Source organism: Colobus angolensis, unplaced genomic scaffold (genome assembly GCF_000951035.1).
Source record: "Colobus angolensis palliatus isolate OR3802 unplaced genomic scaffold, Cang.pa_1.0 Scaffold244, whole genome shotgun sequence".
NCBI lineage: Eukaryota > Metazoa > Chordata > Mammalia > Primates > Cercopithecidae > Colobus > Colobus angolensis.
This window is the reverse complement of record NW_012115644.1, coordinates 4,266,108-4,281,403: the sequence shown is the minus strand read 5'-3', so window position 1 is coordinate 4,281,403 and position 15,296 is coordinate 4,266,108. Positions and strand designations below refer to the sequence as shown.

The 15,296-nt window shown below is 38.3% G+C and overlaps 1 protein-coding gene across 3 annotated transcripts in view; it reads right to left on the bottom strand.

Moving 5' to 3' along the window:
- Positions 1–15,296, bottom strand: part of EGF (epidermal growth factor) — a 100,361-nt gene that overhangs the window by 29,525 nt on the left and 55,540 nt on the right. For all 3 annotated transcript variants that reach the window (XM_011945761.1, XM_011945762.1, XM_011945763.1), the window contains 5 exons: positions 14,050–14,198; positions 8,368–8,472; positions 6,943–7,166; positions 3,095–3,262; positions 2,249–2,398 (listed from right to left, as the gene is read on the bottom strand). In XM_011945761.1, the coding sequence (XP_011801151.1) occupies positions 2,249–2,398; positions 3,095–3,262; positions 6,943–7,166; positions 8,368–8,472; positions 14,050–14,198 (796 nt within the window). The remainder of the gene's footprint in view (positions 1–2,248; positions 2,399–3,094; positions 3,263–6,942; positions 7,167–8,367; positions 8,473–14,049; positions 14,199–15,296) is intronic.

Below are 15,296 nucleotides of genomic sequence, written 5' to 3'. Positions count from 1 at the left end.
AAAGACACCCTGTCTCTACTAAAAATATAAAAATTAGCTGGGCATGATGGCACATGCCTGTAATCCCGGCTACTCGGGAGGCTGAGACAGGAGAATCTCTTGAACCCTAGAGGCAGAGGTTGCAGTGAGCTGAGATCATGCCACTGTACTCCAGCCTGGGTGACAGAGCAAGACCCTGTCTCAAAAAATAAAAATAAAAAAGAATTGGCTGGGCAGGGTAGCTTACACCTGTAATCCCAGCACTTTGGGAGGCCGAGGTGGGAAGACCACTTGAGGCCAGAAGTTCAAGACCAGCCTGGGCAACAGAGCATGACCTTGTCTCTACAAAAAATAAAAATAAATTAATAATTTAAATAAATTAAATAAAAATAAAAACAAATTAGCCAGGCATGGTTGTGCATGCCTATGGTCCCAGCTACTAGGAAGCTAAGGTGGGGTCCCAGCTACTTGAGCCCGGATGGGGCCAAGGCTGCAGTGAGCCATGATCATGCCACTGTACTCCAGCCTTGGCAACAGAGACCTTGTCTCAAAAAATAAAAATAAAATCCAGTTTCACAAGAAGATTGTTGTGAATCAATAAGAATTATTAATTTTTAAAACGCTTGACCATTGAGTACACAGCTTTTTAACACTCTATGTAATAAAATAATAAATACATATAAATTATTTCAATGCATACTAAAGTTATGATGGTTAACTAGAGGAAAAACATAAGTAATTTTTGAACTGTGAGCTGAAACTAGCCTCTTTTTTTCATTGCATGTTATTTTACTTGAAAAAAATGGCTTAATAGCACAGGAAAACTGTGCTTTTAAGACTTGGGTATATAGCAAACATTCACTTTTCCTCAAAAATGAATGAAATGAGCCTGTCACCTCAAGGAACACAGCTGGCAATAATTGTTGCCAATGTCAGATACCAAATTGCAACTAAGCTTTAGGAAGCTACTGTCTGTCTAGTTTAAGCATAGTATCAAAAGAATAATATCCAAAAAAGGCACCTAAAAGGTCTATTATAATAGCCCTCTTCCAACTCTATGTCTGCGTGAGGCCAGACTTTGTTCACAGACTTCAAGCAAGACAACACATGATAACAGATTTAACATAGATGTAGATATGAGAATCCAGCTGTCCTCTACTAAGACAGACATTCAAGATATCAATGTAAAAGAATGTCACTCTTCTCACTACATATTTTTTGCTTTGAAAAATATACTTACTTGAGTTATTTTTATAAAATGTATATTAATAGATAATAAATTTATTGTAACATCAATAGATATTTCTCAAATCATGTTGTAAATTTTTATATCATAAATATTGATAGATATACATAAAAACTCTTTGAGGTTCTCAATAATTTTTAAGAGTGTAAAGGGGTCCTGAAACCAAGAGGTTTGAAAACTGTTGATCTAAGGCAACAATTAATAGAAAGTTCTGAAAATCCAAAGTATCCAGTTCTGGTCCATGGCTAGATTCGTTTATTTTTCGTCAGTCTGTCACTTTACTCACATTTACACCATTCCTACCGGATTAAATATAAATTTTTAAAAAATTTAATAAAATGTAAATGATCTTTGGTATATTTCTGCTGGAAATATATCAAGGGGTGAATCCACAGATGCCCAGATTGTTTGGGTGCACATTCAAGGTAGACAAACCAGTACTACTGGTTATACCTCACACTTGGTTTACTCTTCCTCTTCCTCAAAGTCATATCTAGTTTGTAAAAAAAGTACATCTTCTCAGGCTGGATTTCCCACATTTGTTTGACACCCTAAAGTTCTTTTTTATAAAGGACTTTGATTTTCTTATTAAGACTTGTCATGTGATAAGAGATCATATACTACTACCTCTAAAATTGAGGACACAAAACTTCTAAACAAAATATCTCTGAACATTTTTGTGAGGTGATAACATTTTGACATTTATTTCTACACTTGATCTTAGCCAAAAGGCCGAGAAGCGATGACATTTATTTCCAAGCCTGGGACTCACTCCACTATAAATGGGGAGGTGGAGGGCCTGGAGCTTAAGACTTTTACCATTAGAGGTCAATTAAATTTTGCCTGTAATAAGGAACTCAAAACTCAGCAGAAGAGAACAAATAAACAAATTCTTAGCATTCCTAAAAACAGGAGAGCTTTTAACATCCAAAATATTCAAAATCAGCAAAAGCATAGGGATTGATGTACAGCTGTATTTCTGAGCCAAGTTTAGGTAATTTGCTACACAGTTTATTATATTACCTGCCAACAGCTGATGACCATCCAGAGCCAGACACGTTTTCCCATCTGAGGCTTTCATAAAACCTTCACGACACAAACACCAAGCAGTTCCAAGCCTCTCTTTGCAAATATGTTCACAGCCTCCGTTTTGATATAAGCAGGGATCTGCTCCTAGTAGAGAAAAGAGGCAAATTCGCAGGTGGGTTTGAAGATGAAAAGGATGCCATTAATGCAAGTCTACAGCTTGCTTTTAGGGAGCTACAGCTTTTAGGGAGAGAAACGCAGTGTATCTAAATAGAGGGTGTATCTAAACAGAGGGTATATCAACAGCTATTTCAGAAGAGTTCCCCCAAGGAGCCAAGGATTCTAAGATAAGCCCAGGACCTTATTAGTACTGAGTAGAGCCAGTACTTCTGTTCAGGAAGCTCTTTAGTCAAATGTGATTCTTATTTCCTAACTCATCATCTCATCAAACCGATGAAGAGCAATTCAGAAAGAAGAGCTACTATAAAATGTGAAATGCTTTCTCCATTTGCTCACTCCTCAGGGGTACAGAAAGGTCCAAGTTTCGACAGAAGCTTCCACTGCCGTTGTCTAAATTGCCTGCCTTAACCCAAGGCTCTTTGAAATGTAGCAGGTAAGTAAAAGTTGTTCAAGAAAAGAAATGAAATTGGAGGGATAAAGCCCCAATTACCAAACTACCAGATTGTCTTAAACAAACCTAAATCTTAGAAAGTCTTGACACCTACACAGTTAATGAAAATTACAAAATCCCCTCCACCCCTACCCCAACTGCGTGACATCAAACAATTAAAATAGTTGCGGATTCCAGCCAAGGAAAGACTGTGTAACATCTCCAGTATGTACCTGGTTTTGCCAATGGATGAACCACAACCAGTGAGGAGGGCTTCAGCATGCTGCCTTGGAGACGTACTCTATCTTTGCCAGTCCTCTTGTTTACTCTTATTACTGATGGCATAGCCCAATCTGAGAACCACACATAATCCTCAAATACGGCTATAGCAAATGGGTGACCTGGAAACAATTCAAATGTGTTAAATACACCTTCTTTGTCTTTGCAATAACTATTTACGAAAGGACCAGACTTGAAATTTACACAACATTCCTACACTAAATCAACTATTTAGCTACTCAGCAAGGTATAAGCAAGTCACCGACTTACACACCTGCCTCAAGGAGAGCCCACATGAGGAGGGAGCATCACCTTAGAATGGGAGCATAGTGGCATGAGTTCCCAGCAACGCCCACTATCACCCAACATTTGCAGAGTGGGAGAATGTGGGCTGATTGTCTTCCTAGCACCATGAAGGAGGCAAAGGTGGAATTTTCCTTGTTTAGTACATCTGTCACTATATATAGACTAAACTCGAGTAACATGTCTTACCACTCTTTGCCTTAGGTTCCTACTCTTTTGAGCAGCAGTGATAAGCCGTAGATCAAATTCACAGGTTGTTGTAAGGATTTTTCAAAATTTGAGGTAATTGTATGAAAGTCTCCCCACATATTTGCCTCCATTAGTCCCCCACCTTCTTTCCTCTCTCTCCTTATTTAATATTGACCTGTGTCCCTGATGTCACCCTTCCTGCTTTCTCTAGGGCCTGGATCCATCAACAACCACCCCTTTCTCTAACATCTTCCCTCTCTTCATTCCACTAGCTTCATTCCCTGTCTACTAATATCCTGTCTCCCATCTTCATTTCCTCATCCCTGTGACCCCTCTAGCTCCTCTTTGTCTCTTTCCTTCCCTTTTTAGCCAAGTTTTTGAAAGAGTCATTTACTATCTGCTGCCTTCATTTTCATGCCTCCTACTGACCGTAAGTGGGCAACCTTCTGAGCCTACCTCCACCAAACCTACCTCTCTGTGCCACTGGAACTGCTCTGAGAAGGCATGCAAGTATTAAATATGCAAGGGAATGTTTTAACGCACTATCCCAGGTGATTAGAGACTAAAGATAAGGAGGCTCAAGTTGATGGTTTAATCAAGGCTGCTCACATTCCCACAGGCCACTCTTTTTGTAAACGAGCAATGGATTTGACAGATGCGAATGAATGTCTTCCCCTACTGGTGGCAAATTCAAATAACTTGTGGTTACAAAGCACCTCCACTTATCACTGTTGATCAGGGTCATTAAGATTCATTTTAGTCTCTGGCCCTTTGTCCCAAATTAAAGCCTTAAGTATAGTTCTTTTTTATCAAGGTGAAAAAGCATAACAGAAAATTAACATCTCAACCATTTCTAAGTTCAGTATTGTTAAGTGCATTCACACATTGCTGTACAACCAATCTCCAGGATTTTTTCATCTTGCGAAACTGAAACTCTGTGTCCATTAAACAACTTCTCATTTCCTCTCCCACATCCCCTGGAAACCACCATTCTCTTCTTTTCCTATGAATTTAGCCACTCCAGATACCTCAAATAATTGGAATTGTACAGTACATGTCTTTTTGTGACTAGCTTATTTCACTTGGCATAATGCCCTCAGGAATTATTCCATGTTAAAGCACATGTTAGAATAGCTACAGTGTTTAAACAAATACCCTACACTAGACATAATCTTTCTTATTTTTTTACAGAAGAGCCACAATTGCATTTTAAATTAAGAATATCTTCAACCTTTTAAAATAAATTTTTAATGTACAGACATTATATGTTTTTATTGTGTACAACATGATGTTTTAAGATATATATACATTGTGGAATGGCTGAATCTAGCCAATTAACAAATGCATTACCTCAGTTATCGTTTTTGTGGTAAGAGCACGTAACATCTACTCTGTTAGAAATCCTGAACTGGCATTTGGGAAGCCCCCACATATGTACCAGTAGATGGCAGTGTAATGATGGGAATGTTACTTACACAATTTAATGTAATATTTGATAATGGCCTTTAATAGTCAGTTGTATTAGTCATGTAATATAGTAGCAATATAAATGAGTCACAAAGTATCTGCTATGCTTTTTTGTTTAAAATATGGTGTCTTCACATTCTGGTTAGGAATTTTCAAATTCCTTTCTAACTTCTTATGTCAAAGGTACAATTTTACATTTATTTAGATTATGTATTTTTTGTTTTTTGTGTTTTGAAATGGTCTCACTGTGTCACCCAGGCTGGAGTGAAGTTGCGCAATCACGGCTCACTACAGCCTCAACCTCCCAGGCTCAAGCGATCTTCTCATCTCAGCCTCCTGAATGGCAGAGGGATTACAGGCGCTTACCACCACGCCCAGCTAAATTTTGTATTTTTAGTGGAGACAGAGTTTCGCCAGGTTGGCCAGGCTGGACTCAAACTCCTGGGCTCTTGTGATCCTCCCACGTTGGCCTCCCAAAGTGCTGGGATTACAGGTGTGAGCCACCATGCACAACCTGAATGATTTTTTTTTAAATAATGTATGTGTTCTCTACTAGATTCCTTGGTTTTACAGATATCATATTTGTTTTACTCTCCACTGTATCTCCAATTCCTATAATGTCTCAGTCAATACCCCTGAAGTAAATGTATGATAAAGTCTAACCTTGTACATAAGCATATCACTTATTGTGAAGTATATCTTTAATTTTTAGAGAATCTTAGAAATACATAAAATTTTAAATTATACTTATCTTGAGCCAAAGAGAACGGGCAAAATAGGTGTCTTATACAGATTATTAGTTTGTCAGTTTCTTCCTAAATGAGAGAAACCATGTTTTTTCATCTTTCCAATCAATTTCTAACTCTCCAAAGCATCTTCAGCACTTCCCTAGCTCTCATTTTCTGCATTATGCAATCTATTACAAATTCCTCTTATTTTATCCACAATAATTTTTAATACCATAATCCTTCATTCCATTTTTAAATGACAATGTTCAAACTCAGGCCATCACCATTTGTTGCCTGGACAACCACTATAGGCTTCTAACAGATTTCCTTCTCTCCAAATTCCAATCGAACTCCTATACTTTACCTAAGCAGCTATCCAGAGATGCCAATCTTAACATATACATTTTATGTGCAAGAACATTCAACGCCCCTCTACTAAATTCAGAATTTAAGTTTAGTCAACATATCCTGGCAGTACTAACATACAAAGACCAATTTTTGCAGCCTTATAATCTTTTGTCATCCTCTATTTACCACAAGGCCCAGTTTAAATACTGTCTTTGTCATTCCCAGAGCCAAAATAAATTTCCCACTGCTTATATAATTTCATAGTCATTTTGTACTTCTTTTAACAGTTGGCATAAGCTATAATGTTTTAAAGATATTTATGAAAATACATGACACCCCATGTAAAATCTGAAAATATTAGGGGAGGAAACTATATTAATCTTTGCACATGTTATCAACTGATATTCATTCATACCTAAAAGTGCCTACAATATCACTTTTGTTGTGTGAAACAACATTTCTAAAACATAAGAAATGAAAACAGTTGAACCAAGTTCTTATTCCTAAAGGAGTTTAGAAAATTTTAATATTTTCATTCTGATTTTGGGACTTCTTGGAAAGAGAAATGATTATATAACACTATTTTTTACCCAGTATTCCAATGTTAAGGTAAGCCTTGTAGCTCATGATTCCCTGGAGAAGTCTGTCTCTATTCCATATCCATCCATATGGCTAAGTGGTATGTGTGTGTGTGTAAACATATTTTGTATTTAAACACTCATAAACACTCAGTCAAGATGAAGAAATCACCCATCCCAAAGCCTCACCTACATCGTTCTGGGTAAGTCTTTGGCGTTTTGAACCATCCAGATTGGCTATTTCAATTACAGACTGCTTGGCATCGCACCAATACAACTTGTCAGTTAAGAAGTCAATCGTTATTCCATTGGGCCAGATTAGATCAGAGCTGGCTATAACTAGTCGGCCAAGGCCTTGGAGGGAAGAACTTTCAATTCGTGGATTAATCCCTGTATCCGTCCAGAATAATCTCCTTTAATCAAGAAAGCACACAACAAATAATATCTGCATGAAAGAAATTATTCTGTTCTTTCATCTTGAAAATATCAATGTAAATTACTTTATGATATATTAAAGTGGTACACTGAGGAATACAGAAGAAGAGATAGCACTGTATGTTGGACAAATAATTTTGAAAAGCAGAATAATTAACTTGTCTATGTAAAGCATCTTCGAAAAGAAATGTTGAATTAAGGCTCAGGTCATTAGATTAAAAGAGAAATTAGTTTAAAAATTGCAATAGTGACTAATCAAATAGTCATGAGTAAATAGGTTTGAGTAAAATATTCTTGAATTAGCATTCGGTACTACAAAAAGGCAATGAAATCTTGCTAGCCTGTTCTGTTATGCATATGTAAAACTCACCGCATTTGTAATACTACAACATAAAGGAAAGTCCATATTTATCTGTTATCCAGTTTTATGCAATGTACTCTATTAACTCAGTTAATTTCAACTTCCATAAATCAGGTGCTGGGCACATTTTTGTTTTAAGTCAATATGGTTCATATTTTTTTGTTGGCCTATTTAGAAATGGTTACATTCTCACAGTTTTAATCATTTGGCTGGCTCCAAATCAATTATCAACTACTATCAATATATTATCTCCCATAAATCATTGTGATATTTCCAGTGTAAATAAAATAGGGTGGGTTTTTATCTTTGTTTTTTAACAACTAGGAATAAATTCTTTATTGTTCTTAAATCTCTAATCTCTAAATGAAAATTTGTCCGTAATTCACAATTAACAGCATAGTTTTCTAACCTTTCACAATTTCAATTTTCTGTCACCTAAAATCTAGGAATGACCTATATCTTATGATTTTTCTAAATAGAATTCATAAGTCATACAATCCAAATATCCTTTTCTGCTCAGTAAACAACAATGCAAATTTTTAAAGAAAATAGATGAATGAGCTTGAGTCTAGTCGGTTAATGAATTACAGTGCATTTTTCTTTCAAAAAGAAATTGAATTTATTTAAAAGAGCACATTAACAATAAAATTATTATACAAGAATAGAAAATCAAGACATTAAAAGCATGAGGAATTCATCCTGAAGATTTGAACAAACTGCATGGATTTTCTTGGTTTCTGGTTTTGGACACTAGCATATCAACCATGAACTGTCACATGACCTCTGCAGAGCAGTGCCTTATTTTTACAAATACCTACTTGGCCATTGGATGAACAGCAATTCCTCGTGGTTGAGAGATGTTCTCCTTAATGATTATTTTGGGATGTTTTCCATTTAAATCACTCCTTCCAATCAGAGATTTCCTAAAATATGTGCAAAATAAGGGAGTTTGTTGTAACAACTTTACTTTTCAAACAAAAATATTCCTTTCTCCCCTTTGTGAAAGGCAAAGACAGGCATTCTAAACTAGCTCCTATTTCTCTCTGTTTCTCTCGCTCTCCCCCACCCACAAACAAAGTAGCAGCAATAAGTTCACAAATTTTATATTATTAAACACTGTTAATTAACATCTCAATATTTATCCCAGGTAATGAAAATATTCAATGACAGGACAAGGTAAAAGGGATTGCGTCAGTGGCTGGGTGAGGACATTCTCTTTATAACTTCCAATCTCCTGCTGAAACCAATGGAAGCCAGAAGCAAAGAGACTGTTAGCCTCATGGGATCATGAAGAATAGGGAGACAAGCCAGCACAAGGACAGTAGGTGGAGATTTACATTGGCTTTAATTTTCTTCCATTTAATTCGAAGACAAATGGGAGTACAATTGTCCCTCGGCATCTGTGGGGGATTGGTACCAGAACTCTCCAAGGACGCTCAATTCCCTGATATAAAATGGCATAGTATTTGGATATAATCTATGTACATTCTCCTGTATACTTTAAATCATCTCTAGATTACTTATCACACCTAATATAATGTAAATGCTATGTAAATATAGTTATGTTATTGGTTTTTATTTGTATTATTTTTATGATTGTATTATTTTTAATTTAATTTAATTTTTGAATATTTTTGATCCAAAGTTGGTTGAATCCTCAGATGTGGAGCCTGTAGATAAAAAGGGCCAATTGCACCGAAATATTACTTGCTAATCTTTACATTAAAAAAAAACCTGACCGGGCGCGGTGGCTCACGCCTGTAATCCCAGCACTTTGGGAGGCCAAGGCGGGTGGATCACGAGGTCAGGAGATCAAGGCCACCCTGGCTGACATGGTGAAACCCTGTCTCTACTAAACATACAAAAAAATTAACTGGGCATGGTGGTGGGTGCCTGTAGTCCCAGCTACTAGGGAGGCTGAGGCAGAAGAATGGTGTGAACCTGGGAGGTGGAGCTTGTAGTGAGCCGAGATCATGCCACTGCACTCCAGCCTGGGCAACAGAGCAAGACTCCATCTCAAATAAATAAATAAATAAATAGATAAGTAAATAAATAACTCAATAGAATCTGGCAGGGTAGAAAATTCTTATTTCTTGATTTTTCTATTTATTTGTCAATCAAATATTTACTGAGCACCTACTGTGTCAGGAATTGGTCTGAGCATTGGAGATACAATAGTAAATAAAACCCCGTCTCTGTCCTTATAGAGCTCATAGTTCAACAGGAACAGAGGGAGAGGGAGGCAGAGGTGGGAGGGGAAGAGAAAGGGTTAGGTGGACTGGATGGGAAGGGGAAGAAAATATGGAGGGAAAGGGAAGGAGGAGAGGGCACGGGAAGTAAGAGGGGAAAGAGGGAGAGGAGATTATAACACAGCACATGAAAGCACATGCTGAGAAGAAGGATGTAAAGAATGTAATTGGAAGACTCAGGGAGGGTGACAGGGTGGGTAGCCCAGCCAAGTAGGGATCAGAGAAGGATTCCTGGAGATAATAACAAACAAGGACAAGAAGCAGGCAGTCAGGCAAATGTGGGTGGGGATAGAAAGAGTACCCTAAGCAAGGGAATGCACATGTACAAGTTCTAAAGCACAGGACCTAAAGAATGTGGGGCAGTTATACTTGCACTTTAGAAGGTTTGCTGTGGTTTTAGTGTGAAAGGGCAAGACAGGCAGGAGATGACGGCGAGGAGATAAAACAGTAGCAGGAGAAATGGAGAAAACTGGATGGATTTAAATGCTAAACATGACTCTATAGCATCCCTGCCCCCTTCAGGAGCAAACAAGAGACGCTGAGCAGCTTCTTGGAGCAGGCGGGACCACAGGCAGAGTGGACATAAATAGGGCTAAGAAGAGCCTCCCTTTCCCCATGTACTGCCTGCTTTCCCTGTTTCCCTGCTGCAAACCAGAATATATAACCACCTTTAATTCATTCAATAAACACCTGTTAAAGGCCTCTCACTTTGCTCTTGAGGGCAATGTCTGCATGAAACAAGCCTGCCTAGAAACACAAGGTAGGGCCATTCCCTGCTCCCGGTTTTACAAAATGCTCAGGAGACCTTCTCAGGTGGCTGGTTCACCAACTATTTTCTAGGCACTCTGTAGGGAACAGGACTCTATGCACAGGGCCCTATTCATAGGCAGTATGCAGAAGAGAGGTGAAGGTAAAACTGGTTCAGTGCCTATGCTGGGTTGGGAACACTTTGCAAACTACCAACTAAAGGCAGTAGAGAATTTGAAACCATTTCTACTCCATTGCCCCTTTAAAAAGATAATTTTACTCCCAGATGAAGTGGTCATAGGAAGGATACTGCTGGGTGGAAGATATTTTTGAACTTAATGTGTCAAGTTCTGTTCTCAGACACAACTGTCACTGTGCCTCTTCCCTTGGTGGGAGGAAAGAAATTCTGAGACCACTTGCTTGTGACCAGGGGAGATGAAACTGTCAGTTCTGATCTCATGATGATCTCTAATCATCTTAGAGATGAGAGATATCATCTCCAAATTCTGTTTCGGGCAGGAGTTAGGTGATGAGACGAGAATGACATAAGCTCCCGACTGTGGAGCTGTCTCAAGGCAGGATTGCTGGAATTTACTTTTATTGCTCCCCCAAGGTGTTCACCTAATAATATACTTCTATTTGATTCAGCTAGAGAGCAGATCTCAAACTCCAGTGTTGGTAATGAGAAACCAAAGACCAGCAGGGATATTTGGGTTCATGGGAGTTCAAGCATCACCTTTAATCGAGTGGTGTGTCCTTATCTCTCTAACCATTATCTGATCGTCCCAGTGCCACTGAGATCCTCCAAGAGAAAAACTCACCCTCCTTCTAGGGTAAGAGGTGTCCTTCAAGAACCCTAGAAGAGTGATTTTTTTTACCTCATATTAGTTTTTGTTACCTCAAAAGAATAAGTAAACAGATAGCTTATATTTTTACCCTCTTGATTCTTTACTGGGCAATTGACTTTAGGAATCAGGATTCCTTGATACTAAATAATAGCATTACCATTGGAATTTTCAACGTGCTTCCTTCCTACATTTAGATATTAATTTGAATCTGTCTTTTCCTAGGCCAAAAATGAACTGCAAGCATCCCACTTTGCCTCTTTTGATTGGCTAAGAGTTACCATGTGATCTAATATTATGAGATTGGAATCTCAGTTATTTAAATCCAATTTCTAGGTAATATCAAGGTTTTCAAACCATAAACCTCTCATTTCCAGACAAATTAAAGGTTTTCTTTTAGCAGCTGCCTTTAGAGCCAGGAGGACTTAAGAAGGGCTTGTTATTACTGAAGCCAATGAAGAGGGGAATTTAGGGTCTGATTCTCCCGGAAACCAGTGGTGCCTGTCTATCTCCTGAACGCATTGCCTCTGCAGTCGGTACCATGGTGCTATTAATCAAACACTGTTAAAATTAGAGGTCCCTTGTGAATGTGGGGAAATATGAGAAGACTTGGCATCCTTAGTGGACCCGAGAGTGGTTGACATCTGTCATCTTGATCATCATTTACCCTTCTGAGAACAACTATGTACAGCTCTGTTATTATACACAGCTGACATTTAAAATATTCTTTTAAGTAGGTTCAACACAGAAAAGGTCATTATTATGATTTTTATAATTATTACAACTGAAGTTGAATTTAATTTGTCACATGACTCTGAGTCAACCATATGTTAAATCCACTGGTTTGGGGCGGTGGTACATCTCTATGACTATTAAGAAAACATGCTTTGCAAATGGCCATCCTTGGGTTCCAATTACAGATCCATATGGTACTTATTGACTGCTTGACCTTGGGAAAGTTATTTTCTCTCTCCAATTATCAATTTTCTTAATCTTTAAACTGGAGATAACAAAACTTACCTTTGGGAATTTAATAGTGTCATGGATATAAAGCACAGTATCTGGTGCATTGCAGTTATTCAGTAAATAAATACCCAAATAATAAAGAAATGAAGGTAGGATTAGATGAACAAACGAATGAATGAAAGAAAATATGCTCATCTTGGATGTAAAAGGGTCATATTATTGATAACTTATAACCACATCATACACCTGGTTGATTTTTTAAAACCTGTTTCCCATGGATTATCCTGATTAAAAGAGACACTCTGGGACATAAAACGCCTACCCCTAAGCATAGAAACCCACTCCCTGGGACTTCTCCCTCTGTGTTGGAACTGCCGATTTCACAGAAGTGAAACCCTCATTCTCCCTTCTTTTATTTTACATGGTTGCATTGGTACCAGATGTTCAGGATGGCCACCATTTCACTTTCTGGTTTTCAGTTACTCTGAGAATATATCCCAGAGCACACTGCATCTCTAATATTATCCTGTGAGGGATCTATGGTTAGCAGCTTCTCTTGCAGTTCGGTAAGGAAGTGGACTCTCATTAGCACACAAAAGGGAAAAAGCCACTTCCTTCCTGCTTCCTGCCATTCAGTTCTGAGGTTCATGCAGGCCACATACACACCAAATACAGGAGCCCTTCCTGCAGCTCTGAGAGTGGGGTTTCACAACTGCACTCTGGTTCTGTTTTTTCCCACATAGGGAAATACAGAGCATCCCTCTTATCTTATCTCATGCACTTTCCTCACAACTCCAGCTGAAGTTCTCCTCCCTCCTTCATGCTTGTTTAACAGGGAGTCAACATTCTAGTCTAAGATTTGTCACTGGCATGCCGAAGCTCATGCCATGGTGGCTCCCTTTGGGAGTGTACACCTGTCAGTTGGCAATTACTTACGTGAGACCCTATGACATTTCTTGAACTGCTATTTAGACCAAGAATTTGTATTAATTATTTTGCTGGGGAAATATACCTTATCTCCCCAGCTAAACTAAGAAGTAACTGAAAAGATGGAGCACATCCTAGGATCCTCTGTATCTCCCATGTCACTTAGGAGAAAGTCTTATTTCCACAGCAGATGCTCAGAGAATGCTTATTGACTATATTCAGACAGGTTTTGAGTTTCCCTGATAACAACAGCCTGAACAAAGGCTACTTTCTTTTTATTATTATACTTTAAGTTCTGGGATACATGTGCAGAACGTGCAGGTTTGTTACATAGATATACATGCACCATGGTGGTTTGCTGCACCCATCAACCCGTCATCATCATACATTAGGTATTTCTCCTAAAGCTATATCTCCTCTTGCCACCCACTCTCCGACAGGCCCCAGTGTGTGATGTTCCCCTCCCTGTGTCCATGTGTTCTCATTGTTCAACTCCCACTTATGAGTGAGAACATGCAGTGTTTGGTTTCCTGTACCTAACACAGGCTACTTTCTTGGTCTTCAAAATCCTCCCACGCACAGAGATGCAATCTTGATGAAAGGAGGAAGTGGGGGAGTGTGGACAGCAGTGGTGGCCTCTTTTCTCCAATCCCAGCCAGATGCCCAGCAACGCTTTTCTGTATTCAAAGTGGATGATGAAGCCAATAGTGTTACCTATCCCATCACTCCCATCTCACACAGCTTAAAACTGAAGCAGAAAACATACCCTCTGTCTGTCCAATAGAATCTACGGCCAATCCAGTCCACAGCAAGACCTTCTGGCACATCTACTCCTTCCTCAATAAGCCTTTCTCGTTGGGAACCATCCATATTAGCTCTCTCTATCCACTTCAGGGCTGTATGGGCAAAGTATATCTACAAAAGAGAACACAGGAATTTCTGATTTTTTTTTTTTAAACTAATGTGGAATGTATACAAATGGCACTAGTCTTTAGGTTGTAGAGTGTGTTAAGGGTTTGACTTTGGAGATAGGCACACCTGCAGCTAAACTCAAACTAGGCTGCTTCCCAGATATGTGTAACCTTAAGCAAGTTATTCAATATCTCAGAATCTTTGTTTCCTCATCGGTAAAATGAGGATAATAATACCAAGCTCATTATATATATCTCCTTAGCCATGTATCTGGCACATATTTTTATTGCTGTTGGTAATTTATTAACCCTTGATCACTGGTCAATGACATAGCCATCATGCATGAACTACAGTGGCTTCTGAAAGGGAGCAGTGATTTTCAATGAATGAGGGCTACAAGCTGGGCTCAGTCTATAACACCCCACTTCTCTGCAATCAAGAGACACTTAGTCACTGCAGGTCAAAACTGGTTCCCAGTTTTGTCACTTATTTGCTTGATTGCTTTGGATAAATTCTTTAAATTTATTTTACAGATAAATTCTGTAAAAATGAGGAAGTTAGACTAGGTATTTGCTAAAGTTCTTTTAGTCTCTAACCTTATATCCAATCAGATGCCACATAATGACATTTCGGTTGACGACGAACTGCATATACGATGGTGATTCCATAAGATGATAATGGAACTGAAAAATTTCTATCACCTAGTGATGTTGTAGCATTCAAAATATCATAGTGAAATTATTTTTGATAAGCTTAGTGTAGCCTAAATGCTCAGTGTTTGTCTACAGCAATGTACAGTAATGTCCTAAGTCTTCACATTAATTCACCACTCACTTACTGACTCATCCAGTGCAACTTCCAGTTCTGCAAGCTTCATTCATGGTAAGTGCCCTGTTAAGGTGTATCATTTAAAAATATCTCTTATACCATATTTTTTACTGTACCTTTTCTATCTTTACAAACACAAATTTTTACTATTGTGTTACAATATTGCTTACAGTATTTGGCATAGCAACATCCGCACAGGTTTGTAGCCTAGGAGGAAGAAGCTAGACCATATAGCTTAGGTGAGTGTAGCTTACACCATCTACGTTTGTGTAA